This window comes from Pipistrellus kuhlii, unplaced genomic scaffold (assembly GCF_014108245.1).
Source record: "Pipistrellus kuhlii isolate mPipKuh1 unplaced genomic scaffold, mPipKuh1.p scaffold_m20_p_1, whole genome shotgun sequence".
In the NCBI taxonomy this organism is placed as follows: Eukaryota; Metazoa; Chordata; class Mammalia; order Chiroptera; family Vespertilionidae; genus Pipistrellus; species Pipistrellus kuhlii.
Window position 1 is genome coordinate 22,387,769 of NW_023425404.1, and position 25,580 is coordinate 22,413,348.

The 25,580-nt window shown below is 37.6% G+C and overlaps 1 protein-coding gene across 1 annotated transcript in view; it reads left to right on the forward strand.

The window, feature by feature from the left end:
• The first annotated feature begins 4,421 nt into the window (after positions 1–4,421).
• Positions 4,422–25,580, forward strand: part of CUNH14orf39 (chromosome unknown C14orf39 homolog) — a 44,008-nt gene continuing 22,849 nt past the window's right edge. Inside the window, exons 1-9 of the mRNA XM_036459708.2 lie at positions 4,422–4,473; positions 4,572–4,628; positions 6,005–6,131; positions 14,348–14,437; positions 19,040–19,227; positions 19,318–19,360; positions 21,274–21,394; positions 22,538–22,617; positions 25,142–25,272. Of these exons, the coding sequence (XP_036315601.1) occupies positions 4,425–4,473; positions 4,572–4,628; positions 6,005–6,131; positions 14,348–14,437; positions 19,040–19,227; positions 19,318–19,360; positions 21,274–21,394; positions 22,538–22,617; positions 25,142–25,272 (886 nt within the window). The 5' untranslated portion in view covers positions 4,422–4,424. The remainder of the gene's footprint in view (positions 4,474–4,571; positions 4,629–6,004; positions 6,132–14,347; positions 14,438–19,039; positions 19,228–19,317; positions 19,361–21,273; positions 21,395–22,537; positions 22,618–25,141; positions 25,273–25,580) is intronic.

The window sequence follows — 25,580 nt, forward strand, 5'->3', positions numbered from 1 at the left end:
TCAGGTGAGGATTAATTAAAACAAAAACAAGTTTCATGGCCAACTAGGGATTTTTCCCACTGATGCCTTTTTTCCAAGGCCCATTTCTTCGTCTCCTGGCTGGTGCACATATTGTCAGTTTGCAAACTGGCCCCTGTGCCCAGAAGGCAAGGAGAGACCTAAGAAAGAGGCAAAAGACTCCAGGTTAATAGGCAGTTGGTTTAATAAGCTGAGGGAACATAATTGCAAGACTTGTCCTGGGGAGCTGTAAAGCAAGTAGATCTTCACAACTGTCTTTTTACATCTTAAAAGTTATGCATATTGCCAAAACTGGTTTGGCTCAGTGGATAGAGCATTGGCCTGCAGACTCAAGGGTCCTGGGTTCGATTCCAGTCAAGGGCATGTACCTTGGTTGCGGGCACATCCCCAGTAGGGGGTGTGCAAGAGACATTCTCTCTCACTGATGTTCCTAACTCTCTATCCCTCTCTCTTCCTCTCTGTAAAAAATCAATAAAATATATATATTTTTAAAAAGTTATGCATATGAGGCCTTAACTGGATTCAGTGCAGTATTTAGTCAGATGGCCTCACAATTTACTCTTTCAAGGCTGTGTTCTTGAAAATGGCTCCCACTGTGGGAATGATAGGCAGGGCGCACAGTCTAAGGACAGGGGAGGGGCTGAGGAGCCTCTGGTTGCCAGGGTCTAGCTTGTAGGTCAACTGGAGGTCATGACCTTTTGACGACCTCCTCCAACAACTTGTATTACATAAATAGTTAATTTGGGATAAATTATATCTTGAATGTTCCCATTCAGGTACATGGGATGGTTCTCATTTATTTAAATGTCCTTTTGTGTCTTTCAATAAAATTTTTCTAGTTTCCTCATGTTGAAAAAGCAGATAGGATAACTGAAAAAACATTATGGGTTTATTGTAAAGGTCTTAAGTCTTAAGTCCCATACAATTCCATAGATTTTGAAGGCATCATTGTATTACAGTGTGGCATAATAGTTAACATTTACTATCATTTAAAATTAATGAGGAAGTTTTTCCATTGACTCCCCCTGAGTTGGTAGATATGGATAATTGGAGGGGGAAGAGGAGCAGAAAATGAGGTTAGAGCTTGAAGAATTGTGTAAAGTAGGGCATGATAATTGGCTCTTCTACTCCCCCCTCCCCTCCCATGAATGCACCCAGACTGCAGCCTAAGAAATTATCTTTAGTGAATTGAGTGATTAGCCTGGGAAGGTAAAGGTCACTCAAAGTGGAGTGTTTGTGCTTACTCTGGGCTTAGAGGTTATGCCAGAGCATTCAATTTGTAATGAGCCTGAAGGATTTGATGATATGGTGAAGAATATATATGATTTTTTTTTCTGTAGATAGGGAGAAAAAGTATAATTAGAAACTCTAGGAAGAACAAAATTGGTGCAAGAAATCATGGCTCAAATATGAAACAAACTAAAGCATGGCATGATTATGATCAATTGATGAAAATTTAGTTGTCTTTGATGCTTGGAAATTTGACACAAATACATTTTCAAATATTATGTAAAATGACACAAAATTTCATCATCTCTACTTTTGTGCATTTAAAAGAACTTTATAAGTGCAGGTGACATAAACCCAATTTACACTATCTTGAACAAAAATGGAATCCATTGGCTTAAGGAACTGAAAGTGCAAAGATAGTTGACTCCTCCATATCTTGCTTCTGCTTTTATTTATGTTGCCTTCATTGTAAGCCTAATTTTTCCACATGGTGAGAAAGGTAATTATCAATTGCTCAAGCTTTACAAGGTTTTTGGAGTTCAGAGAGACTTTTTTGTTTGTTTGTTTGTTTCTTTTCCTTTTTCCCTTTTTCTTTTTTCCCTATTCAACACATACTGTTTAAGAAAAGACTGGCCCCAGAGATGGAGTGCTTTGATTGGCCAGGTCATTGGTCAATGGTAGGAGGTTATTAAATGAAGGATAGAGCATTAGATGCAGATTGATGGCCAAGTCCATCCCTGAGATCAGAGTCCTATGGAAGCTAAATGCATAGCATTATTGGTTCTTGTTAAGAAAGAGAAATTCTATTGTCTGAGGGGTAACTCTTGAACATTCTGAGCCTATATGTCTCTCTAACTTTTTTTTTTTTTTTTTTTTTTTTTGTGTGTGTGTGTGTGTGTGTGTGTGTGTTTGTGTGTTTCTACCTCGCTGGATACCAGAAGCAGTGGAGTATGAGGGGGACAACTTTAAACTTCTGAGAGAAGTTTATATCTTAGTTACTGCCAGTTTAAAAGTTTCTTTTAGATAATTTAGTCGTTCTCAGATAAATGCTAAATCTGCTTTCCTCTTCCTCTCTAAACTGTCTTTTTTTATGGCGATGGGGCAAATGTGACTTCATAGGGTAGATGGGGTTTTGGGTACATTTGGTGTCCTTTGGATCCTTTCTGGTCTCCGCTGTGGAATGAATGGTTTTATAGTACGGATTGCCCCCCGTGAGGCCTTGTGGAGTGTTGTACAGAAACTCATTACTAGAATCTAGGCTTCTAGACATTTACTTCTAGAGTGAAACACTACATACTTTGTCCTCTGCCCATTACCTCTGTAGTCTCTTCACTAAAGTTTTATCATTTGAATCATCTGGGGTGATTTTTTGTTTCCTGCCCCATGGGACCCTGACTGATACAGAGTTGCTGACTGACTTAGAACTAAAGGTCATTGAGGTAATTAATTTACTATCTCCAAACTATCATCCCAATCACATATGCATATCTTTATTAAAGTATGCATAATCATCAATATCTGTGTCCACAGTCAAACGGAGAAGTTTTTGAGAGCAAGGACTTTCTTCATCTTTATATACTTAAATACTAAGTAAGTGCCATAGACTCCAGAGAAAATGTCACAGATCTCAGAGAAAAGAGATATCTATAATAGTCAGAATAGACTGTTTGGGGAAGTTAGGACTTGAACTCTGAAGAATGAATAGATCTCATCATTGATGTTTCTATCTTACCTCTCTCTTCCTCCCTGAAGTCTATAAAAATATGTTAAAAAATAAAGAGCATTTTATACAGAAAAGTTAATGTGCATTTTAATAGAAACAAACGACTCACTCCCAAAATGTTTGCTGAGGGAAAAACGTGTTTGAAATCTTTATGCTTGCTTTTCAAGAACTTTTGAAAAATGCTGATTGCAAATTGAATTTTTATGATTGATGCCAGTGTTTTTTACTGTTAAAGTTAATATCAATGTTATTGTTGTTCTCAAAAAGCTTTTAAAACGGTTATTAGAGGAAATTAGTAGTGTTAAGAAAACCACTTTCTTAAAGAAACCAGGAGAGTCTCTGAGCGGCCCCCAGCCCTCCATTTAGGGATGCTCTCTTAGAAGGCATCTGCTTCCGGGTTGTAAAGCGCTTGGCTCCTGATTGGCCAGGAGGAAGCTGTGACTGGCCTAGTCTCGCGGGACTTGGCTCTTCTGCTCTTCGCTCTTCTGCGGGGCCAAGCGGGCAGTTCCGTGCTGGCGTCTGTCTTCGTGTCCAGGCGTTCGATTCTGAGTGGATTCTGGGACCCGGGAAAGGAAGGGAGTGGACCTTCGGGTCCCCGGGGCCATTGAGGTGGGTGGGACAGGGAGCTGAGTGTGGCAGTTATTCCCCCCGCTGGCGGGCCCTTTCTCCACAGAACTGCGGGAGGTCGTGTTCTAGGGGCTTCTAGACGCTTCCAGGCGTGTGGCCGGCCTCTGCTTTGGTGTGGCAGCAGCCACGGGCGCCTCCGCGTGGGTGGAGGGTGGGGCGGACTCAGGTGAAGGGAACCAGGTCGGACGCGTTTCCTGCCTCAGAGCGGAAGGGCCGCTGGGAACCTGGGTTAGGAGTGGGGCGTGTTTTGTAAGCCGAAGTGGCAGTCCCCGGAGAACTTCCGCTTTCTGCATTCGTGGTAGATTCGTAAGTTGCTGTTGGTTGGTAAGGGACTTTCTTTCTTTTTCTCTTTTTTTTTTTGGTATAGCAAAGATGGAGATTTATTGAAAAACAAGTACAGACTCCTGCGTGGGGAGGGGAAGAGTCCCGGTAAGGGACTTTCTTTAGCTATCTTGCTACTCCTAGTAGGACCCCTTCGGAAAGGACATATCGAGAGGTACTTATTTTATAGGGCATGTCTTTTTGAGAGTTCTGAGTGTCTGTGGACTCCAGAATATTCAGACAAGGTATGAGGGCCCCCCCAAAAGTTTGTCATACTACAGCATTCAATAAGTATTGAGTAAAGTGCTCACTATCTCTCTGCCGGGCACTGAGCTGAATGGTTCTCTGCCCTCCCCAATTCTTGCTCCATCCACATTTTTCTGTAATAATGCTATATTAACAAATATTTTACTGAATATGTGCTGTTTTGCATATGACTTCAGAAAAATCCTTATTTATTTATTTATTTATTTATTTATTTATTTATTTTTACACAGTATCCAAGATGAATGACAGCCTATTTGTCAGCTTGGACAAGCTTTTGCTAGAATTCGGTAAGTATGAAATAAAAATAAAGAAATATGTAATTATTTGTATTATCATTTACTATTTTAACAATGATGTGAAGTCACAAAAGAATTGTTTATTTTAGTTTTTCAGTATGAGCAAGATATAAGTACTAAAGAAGATATGGTTCAACGAATTAATAGTAAGTAGTTTTGCATGATAAAAATTTCTTATGGCAGGTAAAGTAATACGCAGTTGCCTTGCTCAAGATAACTTATAGTTGGCATTATAACTTTTGTACAGTTCTGTTGATTGCCTAATAATGTCCTATTCTGTATTCAGTATTTCATTTGTGTAGAAGAATTTTACTTTAAGTTGAAATGACCCTCTGAGTGCAATTGAAAATAATATTTTTCTCAAATAACACAGAGTGAGTCAGGGGCCAAGATTGATGGGTGCCATATTTTTCAGGGATGATAATACTGAAAATAATATTAAGAGTGAAAGGACAAAGCAAATTACATACCATATTTTCTGGCGTATAAGACAACCCCCTAATTTTACAGTTAAAACATAGGTTTGTGCCTATATTCGCTGTATAAGACTACCCCCCACTTCAAAGAAAAGACTTACTTTGCCATCAAGATCTGCAGGTAATTTTTGTACAATATTGGTCTTTTGCCCCCGAATTTCGGTTGACTTTTTTTCGTTTCAAAAGTCGTCTTATACGCCGGAAAATACGTAAGTATATTAAGATTCTACAGAAAAACTGAAAAGAAAATAGAACCATTAATTTCTTAATAGTTCTGAAAAGATAGAATTTAGTTGTCTTTTCTGAAACAGAAAAGAATACAGGCTATGAAAATTTTATTTTAATCTTTTTAGGAAACTGTATTTTACTTTTATCTGTTTTAGTCACTACTAAAAATGAGTTGAAGGTGCTTTTTTTTTTTTAATGGTTTATTTATTTATTTAAATATATTTTGTTGATTTTTTACAGAGAGGAGGAGAGAGGGATAGAGAGCTAGAAACGTCAAAGAGAGAGAAACATCGACCAGCTGCCTCTTGCACACCCCCTACTGGGGATGTGCCCGCAACCAAGGTACATGCCCCCGACCGGAATTGAACCCGGGACCTTTCAGTCTGCAGACCGACGCTCTACCACTGAGCCAAACCGGTTTTGGCTGAAGGTGCTTTTAATAATTAATTGACATGGAATTGAATAGAAATTTCACATTTGTCAACAAAACTTATTATCATATATGAGTAAACATTTACATGAACTTATAGCTTCATTAGATGCCATTGATCTTAGATATCACTCTAACCCTCTTACAATAAAAGGATGTTTATCTTTCTCTTCATTGCCAAATACAAATTCTTAGCATATGGGTCTAGGAGCAAGCCTGGCTTTGGTTCTGTGCTTTTCAGTATAGGGCCCGTCCCATCTCATTTTCTCTCCATTCTCTGGCTATCTTCCATTTAGGTAAATTACCAAACTACTTTTTTCTATTGTATTTGTTTATTTTAATTTTATGCTTTTTACTTTAAGAAAATATTTCTTTTCTTTTTTTTCAGAAGGCTTTGAAGATATTAAACAAAGTAAAGCAATAATTTGTAAGATACAGGAAACTATAAATGCAACAGATGAGGAAATTGGTTATTACTGCAAACATAGTAAGGATATCAAAAACAACTGTAGTAAGTGAGTATTTGAAAGAAAAGAACTTTGAGTAATTATCACTAGATTCTTTTATTCAAGGTTTCTGAGTTTAGAAACTGCTCTTTTATAATTGTATTTTATATTAGCACAATGATTAATTAAGTCTTAAATTGCCTTTTAAGAAGGGATCACAGGAAATTCAAAAGAAAAAAAGTGCTTTAAGATCTCTCTAATTCAGATCCAACTAGTCTTACTTGTAAATACTGAATTTTGAATAATCTAGGTTCAGTATATAAAATTGCTATTACATAAATGAATTTGAAATAATTTACATCTTTGAATTCTCAAGATTGTATTTTTGTCTAGTAGAACCTAGGCTAAAATTAGTAGCTTTCCAAAATAAAAGTGTTTACTAGGTTAAGAATTCTTTCGATATGGCATCAGGTTCTACATTCTAGTAGTTAAATCCATTATAAGATATAACCATTTTGAAATAAAGAATTGTTAATGGGACTTTATTGTATATACAAATACTTAAAAATAAAATGTGAGAGGAGAACCAATATAGCAAGGGTAAATGCCAGTACTCATCGCCTCCTACAACCACATCAAAATTACAACTAAAATACAGAATAAAAGTCATTCAGAATCACCTAAAGCTGGCTGAATTCAAGTCCTACAACTAGAGCAACAAAGAAAAGATCACATTAAGGCCGGTAGGAAGGGTGGAGGCATGGAACATGCTGATTCGACACATAGGTGTGGCATTTTTTAAAAATCAGGATGGTTATCTCCAAGGCTGCTTGTGAGAAGCAGAGAGGCTCAGCCCCACACCAGACCCCTAGCCCTGGGTTCCAGAGCTGGGAAGAGAAGTCGTAACTTTGGGCTGTAAAAACCAGTGAGGACTGTGGCTGAATAATACAGAGGCTATTAGAGTCCTGGGTGTTCTCTTAAAGGACCCATGTACAAACATACATGATCCTGCTTCCCCTGATCTTCAGCACCAGGTGGACGCTTTGGGAGAATCTGGGACATACGGGGAAGAACTGGATTGTCTGGAATTGGGGCAGGAACTAGGGGGCAGCTTTCTCTGAGACAGGTGTGCTCACAGGAGTCATTGTTCTTGTGCTGGGCACTCCCCTGTTGCAGTCTAGCAGCCGTAACTGAGTTTACATCAGCGTGGCTCACACTGCTCTGGTGATTCCCTGAGACTCCATCCAAACCAATTTGCAGCCCTACCCAAGCTATTTGCAGCTGTTTTTGCAGCCTGCCCTGGGTCAGTGTTCAGACTTTGTTAAAATTTCTTAAACAAGCAGCAGCTGGCATCAGCATGCCCCAAACCTATCAATAAAAGGTCCAAGACTTGGCACTAGCTCTTACTTCACAGCCAGCCATTACCTAGGCTCTTGCCCAACACAAATAGAGCCATTTGCAGGTCATGGTAGCTCCTGCCAGGTGGGCCCAGGCAGTGGCTAACTTTGCACCTCCTGGGAGGCTCCAGAGCCAGTGCACTGGTGGACAGCTTCAGACCATACCAGATTACCATTCTACATATTCACAAGTGATACACTCAAGGGACAGACTGAGCACCAAAGCCCCATAGAAACAAATCCTGCTCCATGGCATGTCTCTTGTACAGAAGATCTTATATTGTAGACGCTGCTGATCCTCATAGCCAATTGGCCTGGAGGTCAATTCCTCCTGGGGATGCCAACAGCAATCAAAGCCCAAACTCAACAAGACTGTACACAACCCATACAGGACTGCACATAAAGTGCCCAGCTCAGGTGACTAGGGAGGCTTAGCCACTGGGCCCCATAGGACACCTAATACACATGGCCATTCTACCAATTCCAGGAGACATAACAGCTCTACCAAGTACATAGAAACAAACACAGGAAGCAACCAAAATGCATGGACTACTGGATACAGAGTTCAAAATAATGATTATCCGGTTACTTGAGGACCTTAATGAGATTTTCAAGGGGCTTAATGAAACCTCAAGGATCTTAGTGAGAAATTCAAAGATATGAAAAAGGACCAGTCAGAAATTAAGCATACACTAACTGAAATAAGGAATAATTTACAGGGATTCAACAGTAGAGTAGAGGACTTCAAGAGTCAACTCAATGATTTGAAATACGAGGAAGCAAATAACACCTAATCAGAAAAAAAAAGAACCCCAAATTATGAAGTTAGTACCAACATTCACATTTTGGGGGTGCCAGAGGAGAAGAGAGGGAGCAAGATATTGAAAACTCATTTTAAGAAGTGACAGAAAACTTCCCCTAGCCAATGGAAAGAAATAGACATAATTCTATGAAGCACAGAGGCCCAAACTAGAGGAACCCAAAGAAGCCCACACCAAGCCACATCAGAATTAAAATGCCAAGGGTTAAAGACAAAGAGAAAATCTTAAAAGCAGCAAAAGAAAAGCAGTTACCTATACAAAGCATCCATACGACTGTCAGCTGATTTCTCAACAGAAACTTTGCAGGCCAGAAGGGAGTGGCAAGAAATATTCAAAGTGATGAATAGCAAGGATTTACAACCAAGATTTCTCTACCCAGAAAAGCTCTAATTTAGAATTGAGGATCAGATAAAGAGCTTTCCAGACAAGAAAAAGCTAAAGGAGTTCACCACCACCACCAAACCATGGAATGTTAAAGGGTATTCTTTAAGAAGAGGAAGAAGAAGGGATAAAAAACATGAACATTGAAATGGCAATAAATACATAACAACTGAATCTAAAAAGTAAATGAACAAGAAATCTATTGAACAGAATAAAATGATGAGCAAAATAGAATTAGAGGCATGGAAACATGGATCAGACTTAGGAAACTCAGAGGGAAGGATGATTGGGGGATGGGAAGAGATTAACCAAATATCTTATATGCATACTAGAGGCCTGATGCACTAAATTTGTGTAAGTCACGGTGGCTTGCCTTGGCCCTTGCAGCCCTGGCTTTGTCTGGACAGTCATCTGGCTGTCTGGTCTAATTAGCATATTATGCTTTTATTACTATAGAATATGCATTTCCTGTGTACACAGGCAATGGGGTGGAGAAGGCCTGGGGCATGGTGGGAACTTGGTGGAGGGGAAAAAGTGGAGATATCTCTAATACTCTCAACAATAAAGATTTTAAAAAATATATATGAAAAGAGAAACCAAGATGGCAGCATAGGTAAACACCTAAACTGCTGCCTAGCACAACAATATCAAAACTACAACTAAAAGACAAAACGGATACAATCTAGCACCAGAGGAAAGCTGGCTAAGTGGAAATTGTATAACTAGAAGGAAAGAGGAAAGCACATTGAAACTCAGAGGAGCTTCAAAAGACTGAGGTATGGAGATGCATGCGTGCAGAGAGGACAGGCAGCTGACTGCACTGCTGGTTTTCTAAAGCAGGAGGGAGACGGAAGCTCTTGACTGTGCTGAATTCCAGTCCTGGGTGAGAATGGGAGCCCAAACTCATTTTGGGGTGAATTTGGACTGTCAGGAAAAGAGAAAGCACACTGAGACTTAGTGAAGCTGCAGAAGGCATAGGTCCAGAGGTGTGTGTGCGCATAGAGGATTGACTGCTGAGTGCACAGGTGGCTAAATGTGTGGTTGGCTTTCTAAAGCAGGAGGGAGACTGCAGCTCTCAACTGCCCTGAACTCCAGTTCCAGGCGAGTTTCTGGGAAATAAGACTCATTCAGGGAGAAACTGGACTGTCTGGCTGCAGGCGAAGCTCAAGGGCAGCTTTCTCTCAGAGGTGCTTGCAGCGATTACTGAGGGACACTGAGACCCAGGAGCCTCAAAGAGCAGGGCTAACGGGAAGCCAAGGCTGCATGCTCCATCCTGAGATTTTGCCTCATCCAAGCTGAGTACAGAGGCTTTTGTGAGTCTTCTCCATAAGGGTGTCTCCAGCACAGAAGTTCTCCCAGTGTAGACACAGCTGATCCTCACAGCCAACTGGCCTGGAGGTCAATTCCTCCCAGTGATACCAACAGCAACCAAGGCTTAACTACAACAAGGCTGTGCAGACTGTCCACAAAAAGGTGCACCAAAAGTGTCCACCTTAGGTAACTGGGAAGGCTGAGCCACTGGGCCATATAGGACACCTACCACACAAAGCTACTCTAACAACACAGGGAAGCAGCAGAAATGCATAGACAAACATCACAAATGAAAGAAATGGAGGAAAGCAAAACAACTGAATATAGAGTTCAAAACCATGCTAATAAGATTTTTCAAGAATTTCCTAGAAAAGGCCTATAAATTTAGTGAGACCCTCAAGGATATGAAAAAGGACCAACTAGAAATTAAACATACACTGACTGAAATAAAAAATATTATACAAAGACCTAACAGCAGATTAGAGGACCACAAGAATCAAGTCAAAGATTTGAAATACAAAGAAGTAAAAAACACTCAACTGGAAAAGAAAAAAGAATCCAAAAATTTGAAGATAGTGTAAGGAGCCTCTGGGACAACCTCAAGAGTACCAACACCCAATTTATGGAGGTGCCAGAAGAGAGAGAGCAAGATACTGAAAACTTATTTGTAGAAATAATGACTGAAAACTTCCCCTACCTGGTGAAAGAAATAGATTTACAAGTCCAGGAAGTGCACAGACCCCAAATAAAAGGAATCCAAAGAGGACTACACCAAGACACATCATAATTAAAATGCCAAGAGCAAAAGACAAAGCGAGAATATTAAAAGCAGCAAGAGAAAAATAGTTACCTACAAGGGAGCACCCATACAACCGTCAGCTGGTTTCTCAACAGAAAATATGCAGGCCAGATGGAAGTGGCAAGAAATATTCAAAGTGCTGAACAGCAAGAACCTACAACCAAGATTACCCAGCAAAGTTATTCAGAATTGAAGGGCAGATAAAGAGCTTCACAGATAAGAAAAAGCTAAAGGGGTACATCACCACCAAACCAGTATTATAGTAAATGCTGACGGGTATTTTTTAAGAAGAGGAAGAAGAAGAAAAAGGTAAAGATTAAAATTATGAACAACAAATACATGTCTATCAACAAGTGAATCTAAAAATCAAGTGAATAAAAATATCTGATGAACAAAATAAACTGGTGAATATGATAGAATCAGGGGCATAGAAATGACTGAAAATTCTCGGGGGGTAAAGGGGTGTGAGGGGTGAGGGAAAAGGCTGGACAAAAATCATACACCTCTGGATGAGGACAGTGCGGGGAAGGTAAGGGCAGAGGGTGGGGTAGGAACCAGGTAGAGGGGAGCTATGGGGGGGAAAAAAGAAGAACAGTAATAATTGAACAATAAAGATTTATTAAATTAAGAAAAAATATATATGGAAAAAAAAGGAAATTGTTAAGTTTTTTATAGTTCATTTTGTGTGGATCATTGTCTTTGTATTAAGTACTATATTTTAAATTCATATTTGTTTTAAAATATTTTTTTCAAAATTTTAATAAGCTCTTTTGGTTTATACCTCATTACTTAAAAAAAAATAAAAAATCATAGTAATTCTTGACATTGAACCTGAAACCTGGTCATGGCCCTGACCGGGAATCAAACAGTGATTTCTTGGTTCATGGTTCAATGATCAAACTACTGAGCCACACTGGCCCTTTCAGATCTTTTTAATAAGTTTTAAACATTGTTACATACTAGAGGCCTCGTGCATGAAATTCGTGCACTTGGGGGGAGGGTCCCTCAGCCTGGCCTGTGCCCTCTCGCAATCCCAGGAGCCCTTGGGGGGATGTCTCACTGACAGCTTAAGCTTGCTCCTTGTCTAAGCCATCAGTTAGACATCCTTAGTGCTGCTGTGGAAGTGGCAGAGGTTCCTGCCACCACCGCTGTGCTTGCTAGCCATGATCTGGGCTTCTGGCTGAGGGGTGCTCCCCCTGGGGGAGCTCACTGACCACCAGGGGGCAGCTCCTGTGTTGACAATCTGCCCCCTGGTGGTTAGTGCATGTCATAGTGACTGGTCGTTCTGCTGTTTTATAGAATACTTTTTTTTTTTTTAATATATTTTATTGATTTTTTACAGAGAGGAAGAGAGAGAGATAGAGAGTTAGAAACGTCGATGAGAGAGAAACATCGACCAGCTGCCTCTTGCACACCCCCTACTGGGGTTATGCCCGCAACCAATGTACATGCCCTTGACCGGAATCAAACCTGGGACCTTTCAGTCTGCAGACCGACGCTCTACCACTGAGCCAAACCGGCTTCGGCTGTTTTATAGAATACTTAATGCACATCTATCTACATACCTTTTCTTTTTACAAAGATGGGTGTATACCATATTTATTCTTCAACTAGTTTTTTGAATTTAACAATATGTAATGTAAATGGTATTGTATATGTAATTATTATAGGCTTCACTTTTTATGAGCTCCACAGTATTTTTAGTATTGATGTGGGTATTTAACCATTCTTCTATTAATAGACATCTATATTGTTTTCAGTTTTTTCATATTATAAGCAACATGTCCAGGTATCCTTTCACATTTATAGACCTATTGCTATAGGATGAACTTCTACAAGTGAAATTGCTAAATCAAAGAATATGCATGCATATTTAAACGTTTGATAGATAATGTCAAACTGCTCTCCAAAAAGTTTATACTAATTTTATACTTCCACCAACAATGTATGAGAATTTCTATTTCCTCAAACCCTTGCTAACACAGGAATTAGTAATTTAAATTTTTTGGCTATTTGATCTATAAAAAATACATCTTGTTGAACTTCTAAATATATTTTTGATTTAGGTTTTATTGTAATGATTTTTACCAGTAGTTTCCATTACCAGTAGTATTCTAGCTCTCTGAATGCTAACTCCATCAACTAACTGCAATGGGTGCTGGGAAAGAACTGATTTTTTTTTTTTTTTTTTCCAGAGAACCTGTATTCAAGATGTATTGTACTTTATAGTACAATTTCATCTCTGCTGGGTTCTGAGGACAGTTAGTAGCATCTGTTGAGTTTAATACCATGACCACCTCTAGTTTATCATGTCAGCATGCTGGTTTAGAAATGTAAATGTTAAAGATGAATTCATAATAGTTCTAGAAGAAAATATAGATGACAACATAATCTTTGAGAGAAAACTTTTCCAAATATGTCACCAAAGGTAGAAATCATATAGGAAATGGATAAAGATGACTACATGCAGATTAAAAAGAAAAACACCCTAAAATGATACAAAAGGCAAAAGGAAACAATTTATTAAAACAATAATAGTAGTTATTTTTCAGTGTTGAAACTATATGGATTGATTTTCTGTGCTTTCTAGTGGGCATTTATACTTTTTGAATCTGAAAAAATTAAAAAGATTAGAAAGAAGAGCTAGAGAAAATATATGAACAATACTTAGAATGGAGGCTGCCATGATATATGCTAATTTTAGATTTTTCACATTGGTAACACTCTTTGAGTCATGTAATAAAAATGTATAAGATGAATATTTATTTTGCTATTACCATCTGATTTTATAATTCATTTATAATTCATTTTGGCCTAGTTCAGGAGGGTGTAACAACCTGACTTTTTAAATTTCAAAGAAGAAAAAACCTCTCTTTAGCCCTTATCCTAGCTCTTTGAATGCTAACTTCAAAATAATTTCTTTGCCAAGACCTTAGAAGTATGATGAGAAAGAAAGCCAGATGTTGCAGTGTTGCAGAAGATATGCCATAGGAGAATATACACAGTCCATTCACATTACATTACAATTGCTGCTTCCCTAGTCATGATTCCAAAACGGGTTTTATGTAAAAACTAGAGGCCCAGTGCATGAAATTTGTGAACTTGGGAAGAGTCCCTCAGCCTGGCCTGTGCTCTCTTGCAGTTCGGGAGCCCTGCAGACACTGCTGGCCAGGTAACCAGGGCATCCCTCTGTGGGGTGATCGTGGGGTGATGGCGGGCCCACCTACCCCCCCACTAATCGCATTATACCCGCGTTGACTAGCCTGGTGCCAGTGTGTGTCATAGCATGGTCATCCAGAAGGTCATCCAGACAGTCGTTCTGCTGTTCAGTCATTTGGTCAATTTGCATGTTACACTTTTATTATTTAGCTTAACAGATAATGATATTTGAGCATATGTATAATTGCATGAAGGATGGTAGTGATGATGGGAGATGGGACTATTTTTCTTGATGTAAACTTGTTTTCTCTAGGAAGGGAAAAACTTGTTTATTTTTAAATGGTTGCATTTATTTTCATTATCTCTAACAATTCATTTATCATTCTGAGATGCTGATTATAATATTTTTTTTCTTAGCTGGAAGCCAACATGTGATGTTTTTCATAAATATGAAGACTATATGAAGGACCGATTCTCTGTTTATCAAGAAACACTTGAAAAAGACAAGTACAATATATAAATGCTTTTATTTTGTTAAACCTTGTCCGAGGGTATTTTGTCCATTGATTTTTAGAGTGGGTGGAAGGGAGGGATGGGGAAAGGGGAAGGTCCAGAAAGAGAGAGAGGAAAAAAAAACAACAACAACATTGATGTGAGAGAGACACATTGATTGGTTGCCTCCCACACATGCCCTGACTGTGGCAGGGGTCAAAACTGCACCCAAGTATGTGCCCATGATTAGGAATAGAAACTGAGATCCTTTGGTAAGCAGGCTGATGTTCTAACCACTGACCTGTACCAGCCAGAGCAAGTACCTATGTTTAAGCTTATCATTCCTGTAAGTATTAATAGGGTATGCTTTGTAAGAATGTAGAAATTTTGTACAGTGGGGGGTAGTTTTTTTTTTTTTATTTAACTTTATTTTCATTGTTTATACTATTCTAGATGTCTCCATTTTCCCCATCTTTTCCCACCTTCACCTAGTCCTCACTCCTTCCCTCTGGCCAAGTAAAGCCTTGTTTTTGACTCTTGTGGTGCCACTAAAGGCCTACCTATTTGTTATATAGCTCTATCAAACCCTGGATTTATTTACATATGTCCTTAAACAGAAACTATCAATAGCAATTACTATAGCAGAGTGCTTCAATTAACAGTGCTTCAGTTATGACTGAATTGTTACAAGCAAACATCTGTGAGAATAGTTAACTGTAGATTTAGCTTATGAAAAATTTGGAATACAAGTTTTACCCGCAACCCAAAAATTTCATTCTTCTGAAATCCGTCATAAGCTGAAATGGTGTCAAGTGAAGAAGCAGTTACCATCAATTTATACGGAAACATTTTTTAGTGCTTCTGGACCTAAAAATAATCTATTAAATCATACCAAATAACACATAAAACCAAATTACATTAACATTATAGTAAAAGCAGGAATGCACAAAGTAAATTAAGATAAAGCACAGCTGCTCACAGATACATTTCAAGGTTATGGTGGCTTGATAATGAGATGCTGATAAGATAGTAATGACTCTTCTTGAATCATGACTTATCTATGCTGGGCTCTGTCATAGTTCCTATACAGAGTATGTTAGAAAAGTGGGCAGGAATATGTAATATGAACAGGATAGATGTCGTATGCTAATCTCATCAGAAACTGGAGTCTCAGACTCAGTTTCCTTACAGGTAATTTCCCTCCTCCCTGGACCATTTCCCTAAATTACAACTTAATTAGCAATTATGCATTTAGAAGAATAGGAGCTTGTTTGGGCTCAACTGCTTTATCTGCTTAAAGGAAACAGAATTTAGTAATATTAAGAAATTAAAACATTCTCAAGATTCAGACTTGCTAGTACAAGGTTATTAGCTCTACTTTTTTTCTTACTATACAAGCAATTTATGTTTTTATAGTTACCTTCTTACAGATAACCATTATAGTATCTACACTAATAAAACAGGAACATGCAAATTAACCATTTCTTCGCTACGCCCACCAGCCAATCAGGAGCGAGTATGCAAATTAACACAACAAAGATGGCTGCGGCCATAGAGCTAGAGTGAGTAGGAGGCTTGGTTTCCCCCAGCAATGGAGGAAGCCAAGTTTCCAGACTACCCTGGCCTCTGCTTAAGGAGGGGCTGGGGGGGCGGAAAGAAGGGGCTGGGAGCCTTGATTGCTGGAGGGCATGGCCAGCCTGAAAATGGCTCTCAGCCCCTTACCAGGCTGGCCACACCCCCATGGAGTAAGAGACCCTGCTGGGGGGCATGGGCAGCCTGAAAACAGCCATCAACCCCTCACCCAGGCTGGCCAGGCATCCCAGCAGAGACCCTCACCTCATGGGGGCATGGTCCGCCTACAAACCACCATAGCCCCCTCGCCCAAGCCGCCCCATGCCCCAAGGGAACCCCCACCCTGATCTGAGACACCCTTCTTGCTAACCAGCCACTGCCCACCCATGCACCAGGTCTCTATCTATACTAATAAAAGGGTAGTATGCTAATTAGACTGGGAGACCTTCTGGATGTTCTTTTCGGCAAAGCCACGGTGATGGGGCCAATGTAGAGCTGGTTAGAGATGAAGAGGGGAGGGCAGTTGTGGGTGATCAGGCCAGGATAGGATGGCAGTTGAGGGTGATCAGCTAGTGGGGTGGGAGCATTGGGAGTGACCAGGCTAGCAGGGAGGACAGTTGGGGGTGAGCAGACCAGCAGGGGGTACAGTTGGTGATCAGGCTGGCAGGGGGAGGGTGGGCAGTTGGGGGCGAGCAGGCCAGCATGTAGAGTGGTTAGGGTCAATCAGGCAGGCAGACAGGTGAGCAGTTAGGAGCAGCAGTCCCAAATTGTGAGAGGGATGTCTGACTGCCAGTTTAGGCCCAATCCCTGTAAACTGGCAGTTGGATATCCTTTGAGGGGTACCAGATTGGAGAGGGTGCAGGCCGGACTGATAGACACCCCTCACCCCTGTGCACGAATTTTATGCACCATGTAAGAATTTCATGCACTGGTTTTTAAATAATTTCCCCATATAGTATGGCTTAATTTATAAAATTTACAAAATTTTGAGCAACATGAGGATTATATATTTTTAGGATATTTTCTATGAGTATTAATTCTTGAAGCTAAGTATTTTATAAGAATTGGGTAGAAAGAGGATAATAAATATTTTAGGCTTTGTGGGCTACACAGTCTCTGTTGTAACTACTGAACTCTGCTGTTGGGTACAAGAGCAACTTGAGACATTATAGAAATAAATGACTATTTCAATAAAACTTGGTTGATGGAAATTACAGTTTGAATTTTATATAACTTTTTTTTTTGTTAGTGGATATTTTTTCATTGATATTTAGAGAGAGTGAAAGGGATGGGAAGAGACACACAGAGAGAAACATTGATGTGAGAGAGACACATCGATTGGTTGCCTCCTACATGAGCCCCAGCCAGGATGGGGATTGAGCCTGCAACTGAGGTACCTGCCCTTGTGGGACCCTTCAGTCCATGGGTCGATGCTCTATCCACTGAGCCAAACAGGCTAGGGTTGAAGTTTATATAACTTTAATGTGTCATGAAATATTATTATACTTTTTATTTTTCTAGTCATTTAAAAATGTTAAAAAGCCGGGACCGGTTTGGCTCAGTGGATAGAGCGTCGGCCTGCGGACTGAAAGGTCCCGGGTTCGATTCCGGGCAAGGGCATGTACCTTGGTTGCGGGCACATCCCCAGTAGGGGGTGTGCAAGAGGCAGCTGATCGATGATTTCTCTCATCGATGTTTCTAACTATCTCTCTCTTCCTCTCTGTGAAAAATCAATAAAATATATTTTATATTAAAAAAAATAAATAAATAAAAATAAAAATGTTAAAAACAAAACAAAACAAAAACAAAGCATTTTTAGCTAATAGGCCATACAAAATCAGGTGGCAGATTAGATTTGCCCCATAGGTCATAGTCACTGACCCCCTACTGTAGAGCAAGCAAATGTCAAATAAGAAGGAAGAGTTAATGTCATCTTGCAAGAATTAACTGTCTCACTCAAGACTTGTACCTAAATAGATGACTACTTACCTCTACCTGTGTTGGAATGAAGTTCCAAACAGTGCTGACATTTTCTTTCTAAAATAGTTTTTTAAAATATATTTTTATTGATTTTTTTACAGAGAGGAAGGGAGAGGGATAGAGAGTTAGAAACATTGATGAGTGAGAAACATGGATCAGCTGCCTCCTGCACACCCTTTACTGGGGATGTGCTCACAACCAAGGTACATGCCCTTGACTGGTTTCAAACCTGGGACCCTTGAGTCCACAGGCCAACACTCTATCCACTGAGCCAAACTGATTAGGGTTCTAAAATAGTTTTGAAGTATACCAAAATGATTATGAAACCAGAACATGTGAAACCATGTTCTAACACATAGAACATGACTATGTAATAATTTTGGCTTAGATAGTTGAAGAAGATTTAAAAGTTGTAGTTACAGAAGTAGCTGATCTGGGGAGAATAGAGACTCGTAACTCAGGAGGAATAGAAATTCAAGAAGTGATCAAAAGAACCAGGTTGTACACTGCCCAGTGTAGCTCGGTTGATTGGATGTCATCTCATGCACCAAAAAGTTGATAGTGTGGTTCCTTGTCAGGGCACATCCCGGGGTTTTAGGTTCAATCTCTGGTGGGGTGAGGGAGGAATGCAGAAAGTAGCCCATTGATGTTTCACTCTCACATCAACATTTCTCTCTCCCTCTCCTTTCCTCTCTCTCTAAAAGAGCTAATAAAAATATATTTAAAAAAAGAACCAGATTCTGTAATGTCAATTGGAAAGAGCTAAAGAGATATGGAGTTTGACAAATTAACTCATTGGTGACCTTTGGAAGGTAGTTTCATCAGAATGGTGAGAATGAAAATTAAGTAGAAGTGTATTAAGAAGTGAATAACTCAGGTAGTGAAGAAAAATTTGAAAGTGTGATGGAGTTAAGGAAAATCTGAAAGACAAATGGTATTTAGGGAAGCAGGGATAAGTAGATATTTGACTTGCCTTTTATGCTTAATTTAGTAGACTTTAACAAATGATAGACAGTTTTAAAATATACTCTGTGATAATGACATCATTTAAAAAAATTTTAACAGAAAAATGTACCATGGTTATGTATGTCAATATAAAGATGTTTTGAAGCAATATCAACTAAAATACTCAGAAGCACCCCTTTCACATGAATATTATGAGAAGAAAAGAGAACATGAAGAAATTAAAAACAGAGTGTTGGCATGTACTGAACAACTAAAAATGAATGAAACTATTTTTATGGAATTTCTAGGTATTAATATTTTTATTATATATTGTTTTAATAGTGGCATCTTCATAATTAAAATAATAACTCAATCTAAAATACAACTTTGTTTTTCAGTGCCTGCTCCCTTCCCATCACTTACTAAATGGACATTGCATATGTATCCACAATAGTATTTCTACTTAGAATTTTTATTAGATAAGTATTATTTCTGTATTTTAATTGTTATTGTGTTTCTTTGGTGAGAATCACATGGGTTTATTTTATGTTTAATTAAAAAAATTTAGAATTTACTTTAAAGTTCATCTGGGATTAGTTTTTATATATGTGCATGTCATTAGAAGAGGCAATTTTAATGAGAATGAAGTGCAATATGTATCTGGCTTTAAATGGTATGTCTTAGCAACCAAACCAATGAAAAAGTCATCTTGCTCTGTCTTACCAAAGGAAGAATTTCAATTACATCAGTTGATTCTAACTTGTTAGGATGGAAAGCCGTAAGGAGGTGGAGTCACAATCATTCAATCACCTATAGAAATTCATTAGGTATCTGCCTGTGTCAGGCAGTAACAAGAAGATACAGAGCTTTCTTGCAAGGAGCTTTTGGTAGTGAGGGAGATGTGTAGGCAAATATTCTGATACAGTGGCATTGTATTAGATGCTTAAGTAATTCTTAATTGGTCTAAATCTCATTTGTTTGTCAAGATCTTGCCTGGTGATGAACTTGGAACTTTAATCCTCTTCCAACCTCCACAATCCTTTATATGTTTCCCTATCAGATTATAACTCCACTGTTTGTACTAAGTCTACTTTATCCCTGTACTCTACCTTTCTTCATCCTGCTTCATCCTCAATTACCCTTTTATTCCTTTGCTGCTTGCTCTCTCCATGTTTGGGTTTTAGCTTTTTCTGTTTTTGGTTGATCATCTGCTGCCCATTTAAGTTTTAACTTCTCAATGGGAAAGGGCAGAGGTTGGTAGATGCAGAAGGTACAGTGGGTTTTAGGGAGTTGGATGTAGGAGGGATGAGTTGTATGAATGCATGGCAAACAAGAAGAGATGTTACAGGTAGGGAGATGATTTAAATGTCTACATCTTAAAATTTAAATTGATACTGTTGATAATGGCATTGCATTATAAATAATGTTCATCTGAAATTTTTTGTTCATACAAGTCATATTTTAAGGCAGAATAGAAAAGGCCTGACAGATTTTCTCTGGAGTTTTTTACTGTCCTATTTATTTTTAAATTCTCCTAAATAAATTATAGAGTAACTTAGGAAATTGTAGTAGCTAATAACCATGCAGAATGCCTAGTAACAGCTGAAATTGGTTATAAATTTAGTTCAAGCAGAAAATCCAGATACAAGTTCTAGTTATCTTCTGAGTTCTGCAGGGTACACTGATGAACCTTACAGAGCAAGAAAAAAGTGTATTTTTAATGTTGACTTTGGAAAAAAAATAAGTAATGCAGAAACACCGGAAGTTAGATTTGAGCCTGAGTTGGTTGTATATTATTAGTCATGCCAAATGACATGATGAACTTGGGTTAAAAAAAACAAAAACACAAAAGCACACTGTAAAAATACTTAACTGAAAGAAAAAAATCTTAAGTATTTTGGATGAAATGTGTTTTGTTGTTGTTAATCCTTACCAGAGAATGATTTTGAGAGAGTGGAAGGGAGCGGGCAGGGGGGTAGGGGAGAAACACACAGAGAGAGACACATCGATTTGGTTGCCTCTCACACATACACTAACTGACCAGGGCTGAGGATCAAGTCTGCAATCAAGGTAGATGCTCTTGACTAGAACATGGACCCTTCAGTCTGCAGGCCAATGCTCTATCTACTGAGCCATACTGGTTAGGGCTAAAATGTTATTTTTAAGCTCAATATATAACATAGATAAACAATAAATTTTCTTTGTCAGTTTGACAGATGTTTATATTCTTTTTTCATGTACTGTTAGTAATATTAATTATTGTTTATTGTGGAATATAAGTATATATGAATGTTATATGATATTATTTCTGATGTAAAATCTGTTTGCATAACATAGTTCCTTAACATATTAAGTGTTAATTTGAGATGTAGAACACAAGATATTCTTAGACATGCCAACAATTTTTCCAAAATTTCATGTGAATTGAAGAAAGAAGTCGATGAAGTGGAAATAGAAATTAAATATTTAAACCAGGTATATATTATATATATAAATGTATAAGTGTAATGGTACATTACTTTAAAGTCTTAGAAGAGCTATTTCTAAAGAGCCTAAATATGGACAAGGGCATATGATAATTTATTTGCCTCAGATTCCTTTGGAGTAAAAATATAGGTATTGAGTATATCCAACTCTAGATTTTGGGGACTAACTCTTGATTTGGTTTAACTTTCTTTGGGGGCTGAGGAAGAAAATGATGAAAAAATATCATCTAGCTTAATAATGAAAATTTAAAGGCATTAAAAGAGAACAAGACAATAAATGGTTTAAAGAACTTAATTTTGAAAATGTATAACTATATTCTTTATAGAGCTAGGCTAGAGCTAGTTTAACCTTTAAGATTGATGGTACATGATAGTTTCTTGAGTACATTTTTAAAGTTGATTTTAGAAAGAGGAAGGAGGAGAGAGAGAGAGAAGCCTTGATTAGTTGCCTCATATTCACACCCTGACTGGGGGACCTAACCCGAAACCTGGGTATGGGTCCTGACAGGAATCCAACCTGCCATCTTTCAATGCATGGGACAATGTTCCTACCAACTGAGCCTACCAGTCTGGGCTTTTGAATATATATTTTAGTGCCATTTATTGAAATGTGGCTTTCGTTGACAAGTATGTAAAAAAAAAAAAAAATCAAAGTCTAAAATTTTCCAAATTTTGAGAAAAATTTAATAGCGAATTTTCTAAAAGTTGTGTTATATAGTATGTTGATCATTCATAGGTATGAGGTTCAAGATAAGTAATATCATTTGGCTTCCTTTAAAGTTTATGGAAATTATGTCTCTAAGTAGGGAATCTGTCTACTTTGCTTCTAACTGTCCTTTTTTTAAAAAGTGTAAATGTCAATAAATAAATAAAAAATAAAAAAATTTTAAAAGGTGTAAGTTCAATGAGATCTAGGTTTGCAAATGGAGTTGTAAGGAAAAATTAAAGGGTTAGGATTTATTGTTAATTTTACCTTGCTTTGGCAACTTTCACTAAACAATAGCTAATATACCCCACAATATAAATCTTGTGGTAATATAGAAAAAAATCATATTTATTAGTTAAGATAAAACATGTTCCTTAATACTTTGCAGGTAATTATTTTATTTTGCTTTATCATTTTTATTTTTAGCAGATTACAAGATTTTATGAAACTAAGAAATTGGAAGAGAACAATAAAAATATAGAAAAAAGAAAGGAATTGAAAGAAAGGTATAGGTAAACTTTAAAATGGTATTTTATGTGAACAAGTATTCTGCATCTAACAATTTTATTCTATATTTTATCCCAAACTACTAATATTTATACAGATCCTATATTCATATTTTGTGCATGCTATTTTCTATTAATTTCTTATGAAAATATTAATTTTACCTTAAATATTATGGACTGATTTTCAAATTTGCTTGTTATTTAGTACAGCCAAGGATAATTTGTAAAGAGAAATGGGATAGCAGCAGCATATTCACTGTTCTTTAACCTGTCAGTTGTATATTTCATCCAGTTTTCCATGATGACTCAGCAGTGGGAAAAATAGTAGGAGCAGCAACGTACTTACCTTTTTATCATCCTGTCACCAGCTTGAACAGTTCTTCCTTTGCCAGAGAGAGTGAAGATTAGCCAAAATGCTACTGAGTTGTGGCATCATATGTTTCCTTGACATTCATCCTAATGGTGATAAAATAGACATCAGTGCTGGAGGCGTTTAAAAAAAGATTGATTTTGTCTGTTATTGTGTGATGAAAAAACATGTATTACTATTGCTATGTCTGATAAACTTTCTATTTTTCTCATTTGCTTATTTAAGGTAAAGCATGTATTACTTGATAATAACTATCAAAATCTATATTATATAAAATGACTACTAGTTTCTAAGTTCCTCTCAATATAGAGAATTTCATATTAAAGATTTGTCAATAGCCTGGCCAATGTGGCTCAGTAGTTGAGTGTCAACCTATGAACTCGGAAGTCACAGTTCAATTCCTGGTCAGGGCACATGCCTGAGTTTCAGGCTTGAGCCCCAGTGTGATATATATATATATATATATATATATATATATATATATATATATATATATATATATATATATATATTGGGGTGTGTGTATGTGTGTGTGTGTGTGTGTATATATATCTCAAATTTTAGACTTTGATTTTTTTCATTCTTCTTAAGTTTCCTATGTCTCCATTGCTTTTATACTAATTTTCAACATACTCCTCTCCCAAATTAATCTTCCTGATCCCACTTTCTTAGATCTTTTTTCTTGATCCCCTTCTCCCATGTATCACATTCATAGTAATGTGTCTTTAATTTTGTAATCAAATTGATTAGAAAAATATAGTAAATGTACAGAATCTCACTTTATTGACAAATTTTTAAAAATATATTTTTATTGATTTCATAGATGGAGAGGGAAAGAGAGAGAAACATCAATGATGAGAGAGAATCATTGATTAGCTGCCTTCTGCATGCCCCACACTGGGGATCAAGCCTGAAACTTAGGCATGTGTCCTGACCAGGAATTGAACTGTGACTTCCTAGTTCATAGGTTGATACTCAACTACTGAGCCACGTTGGCCAGGCTATTGATAAATCTTTAATATGAAAATTCTCTATATTGAGAGGAACTTAAAAACTAGTCATTTTATATAATATAGATTTTTATAGTTATTATCAAGTAATATTTTAATTATTTAATCAATATTTAAAAATTTTACTTAGAAAATATTCAGTGAAATTGCTCTTCCAGTAAAAAACTTAAAATACTTATGATCATAATGTTGCTTTAATGGTTTCTGTATTCATGCTAGTTGATTATTTCTAAATCTTTTTAAAGTTTGAAGTATTTCAAAATCTAAAGCATGCTACTTAGAAATATTACTAGAGGCTTGGTGCATTAATTTGTGCACCAGTGGGGTCTCTTGACCTAGCTTGCAGAATTGGGCCAAAACCAGCTCTTGGACATCTCCTGAGGGGTCCCAGATTGCCAGAGGGTGCAGGCCAGACTGAGGAACCCCACTGGATGCACAATCGGGGCTGGGGAGGGATGCAGGAGGTTGGCCAGCTGGGGAGGGACTGCGGGGAGGGCTCCAGGGTGTGTCTGGCCCATCTTACTGAGTCCTGATTGGCCAGACCCCAGCAGCAAGCTAAGCTACTAGTCAGAGCTTCTGCCCCCTGGTGGTCAGTGCACATCATAGTGAGCAGTTGAGTGACCTTAGCATATCATTAGCATATTATACTTTGCTTAGTTGAACTGCCAACTGGATGACCAGACGCTTAGCATATTAGGCTTTTATTATATAGGACATTTTAGTTTAAAATATTTTTGACACATTTAGAGTTAAAATTATTGTGTTTTAAAAAATGAGAATGTGATATAATGAGAAGAGCACTGGACTTAATCAGGAAATGTGTGTTTTAGCTGTGACACTAATAAGTAATTTAATAATATTGGGTAGATTTGTTAAGTTCTCTGGAACTCAGTTTTATCTGTGAAATAAGGAGTTTTAACTATCTCATCTAAGTATCTCTTCTGGCTTTAATATATGCTAATTTTTATTGAATTTATTGAGGTGACATTGGTTAATAAATTAGTATTCAGGTGTACAATTCATACAATATACATAATCTGTATATTGTATTATGTGTTTATCACCCAAAGTCAAGTCTCCTTCTGTCAATATATGTTAATTTCTTACTTCACAAATACTTAATGTGATTTACTTTTCCCTTTAGAATTTTTGAAAAAGATGAACATGTATTTATATTGAATAAAACCTCACAGAAAAGTCAATTATTTCTTCCAAATGAATCTCAGAAATTAGTCAGACCAATAAATATTTTATCTTCAGAACCAAGAGTTATAGGTACAGTATCTGTTTATTTTCAAATACTTAGTTTTCTTTGCAAACACCTAAAAGAAGAAATAGAAAGAAGAAATTTTAGTTATCATTTGATATAACCAAGAACAAACTGTTAGAAACCTATCAACTCAGGAAAGGACCACTTTGATTTTTTCTGAGAGCAAACAAGACATGCCTTTTATAGTGTTCTGATTTGGTTGCACAGCTATCAGAGGAAGGTGGATAATTATATATTTTTTATTTGAGAAGTTGTCTTATTAAGTGGGTAGCTGACTTGTGTTAATGATATTTGTGACTTAGTCACAGAGATA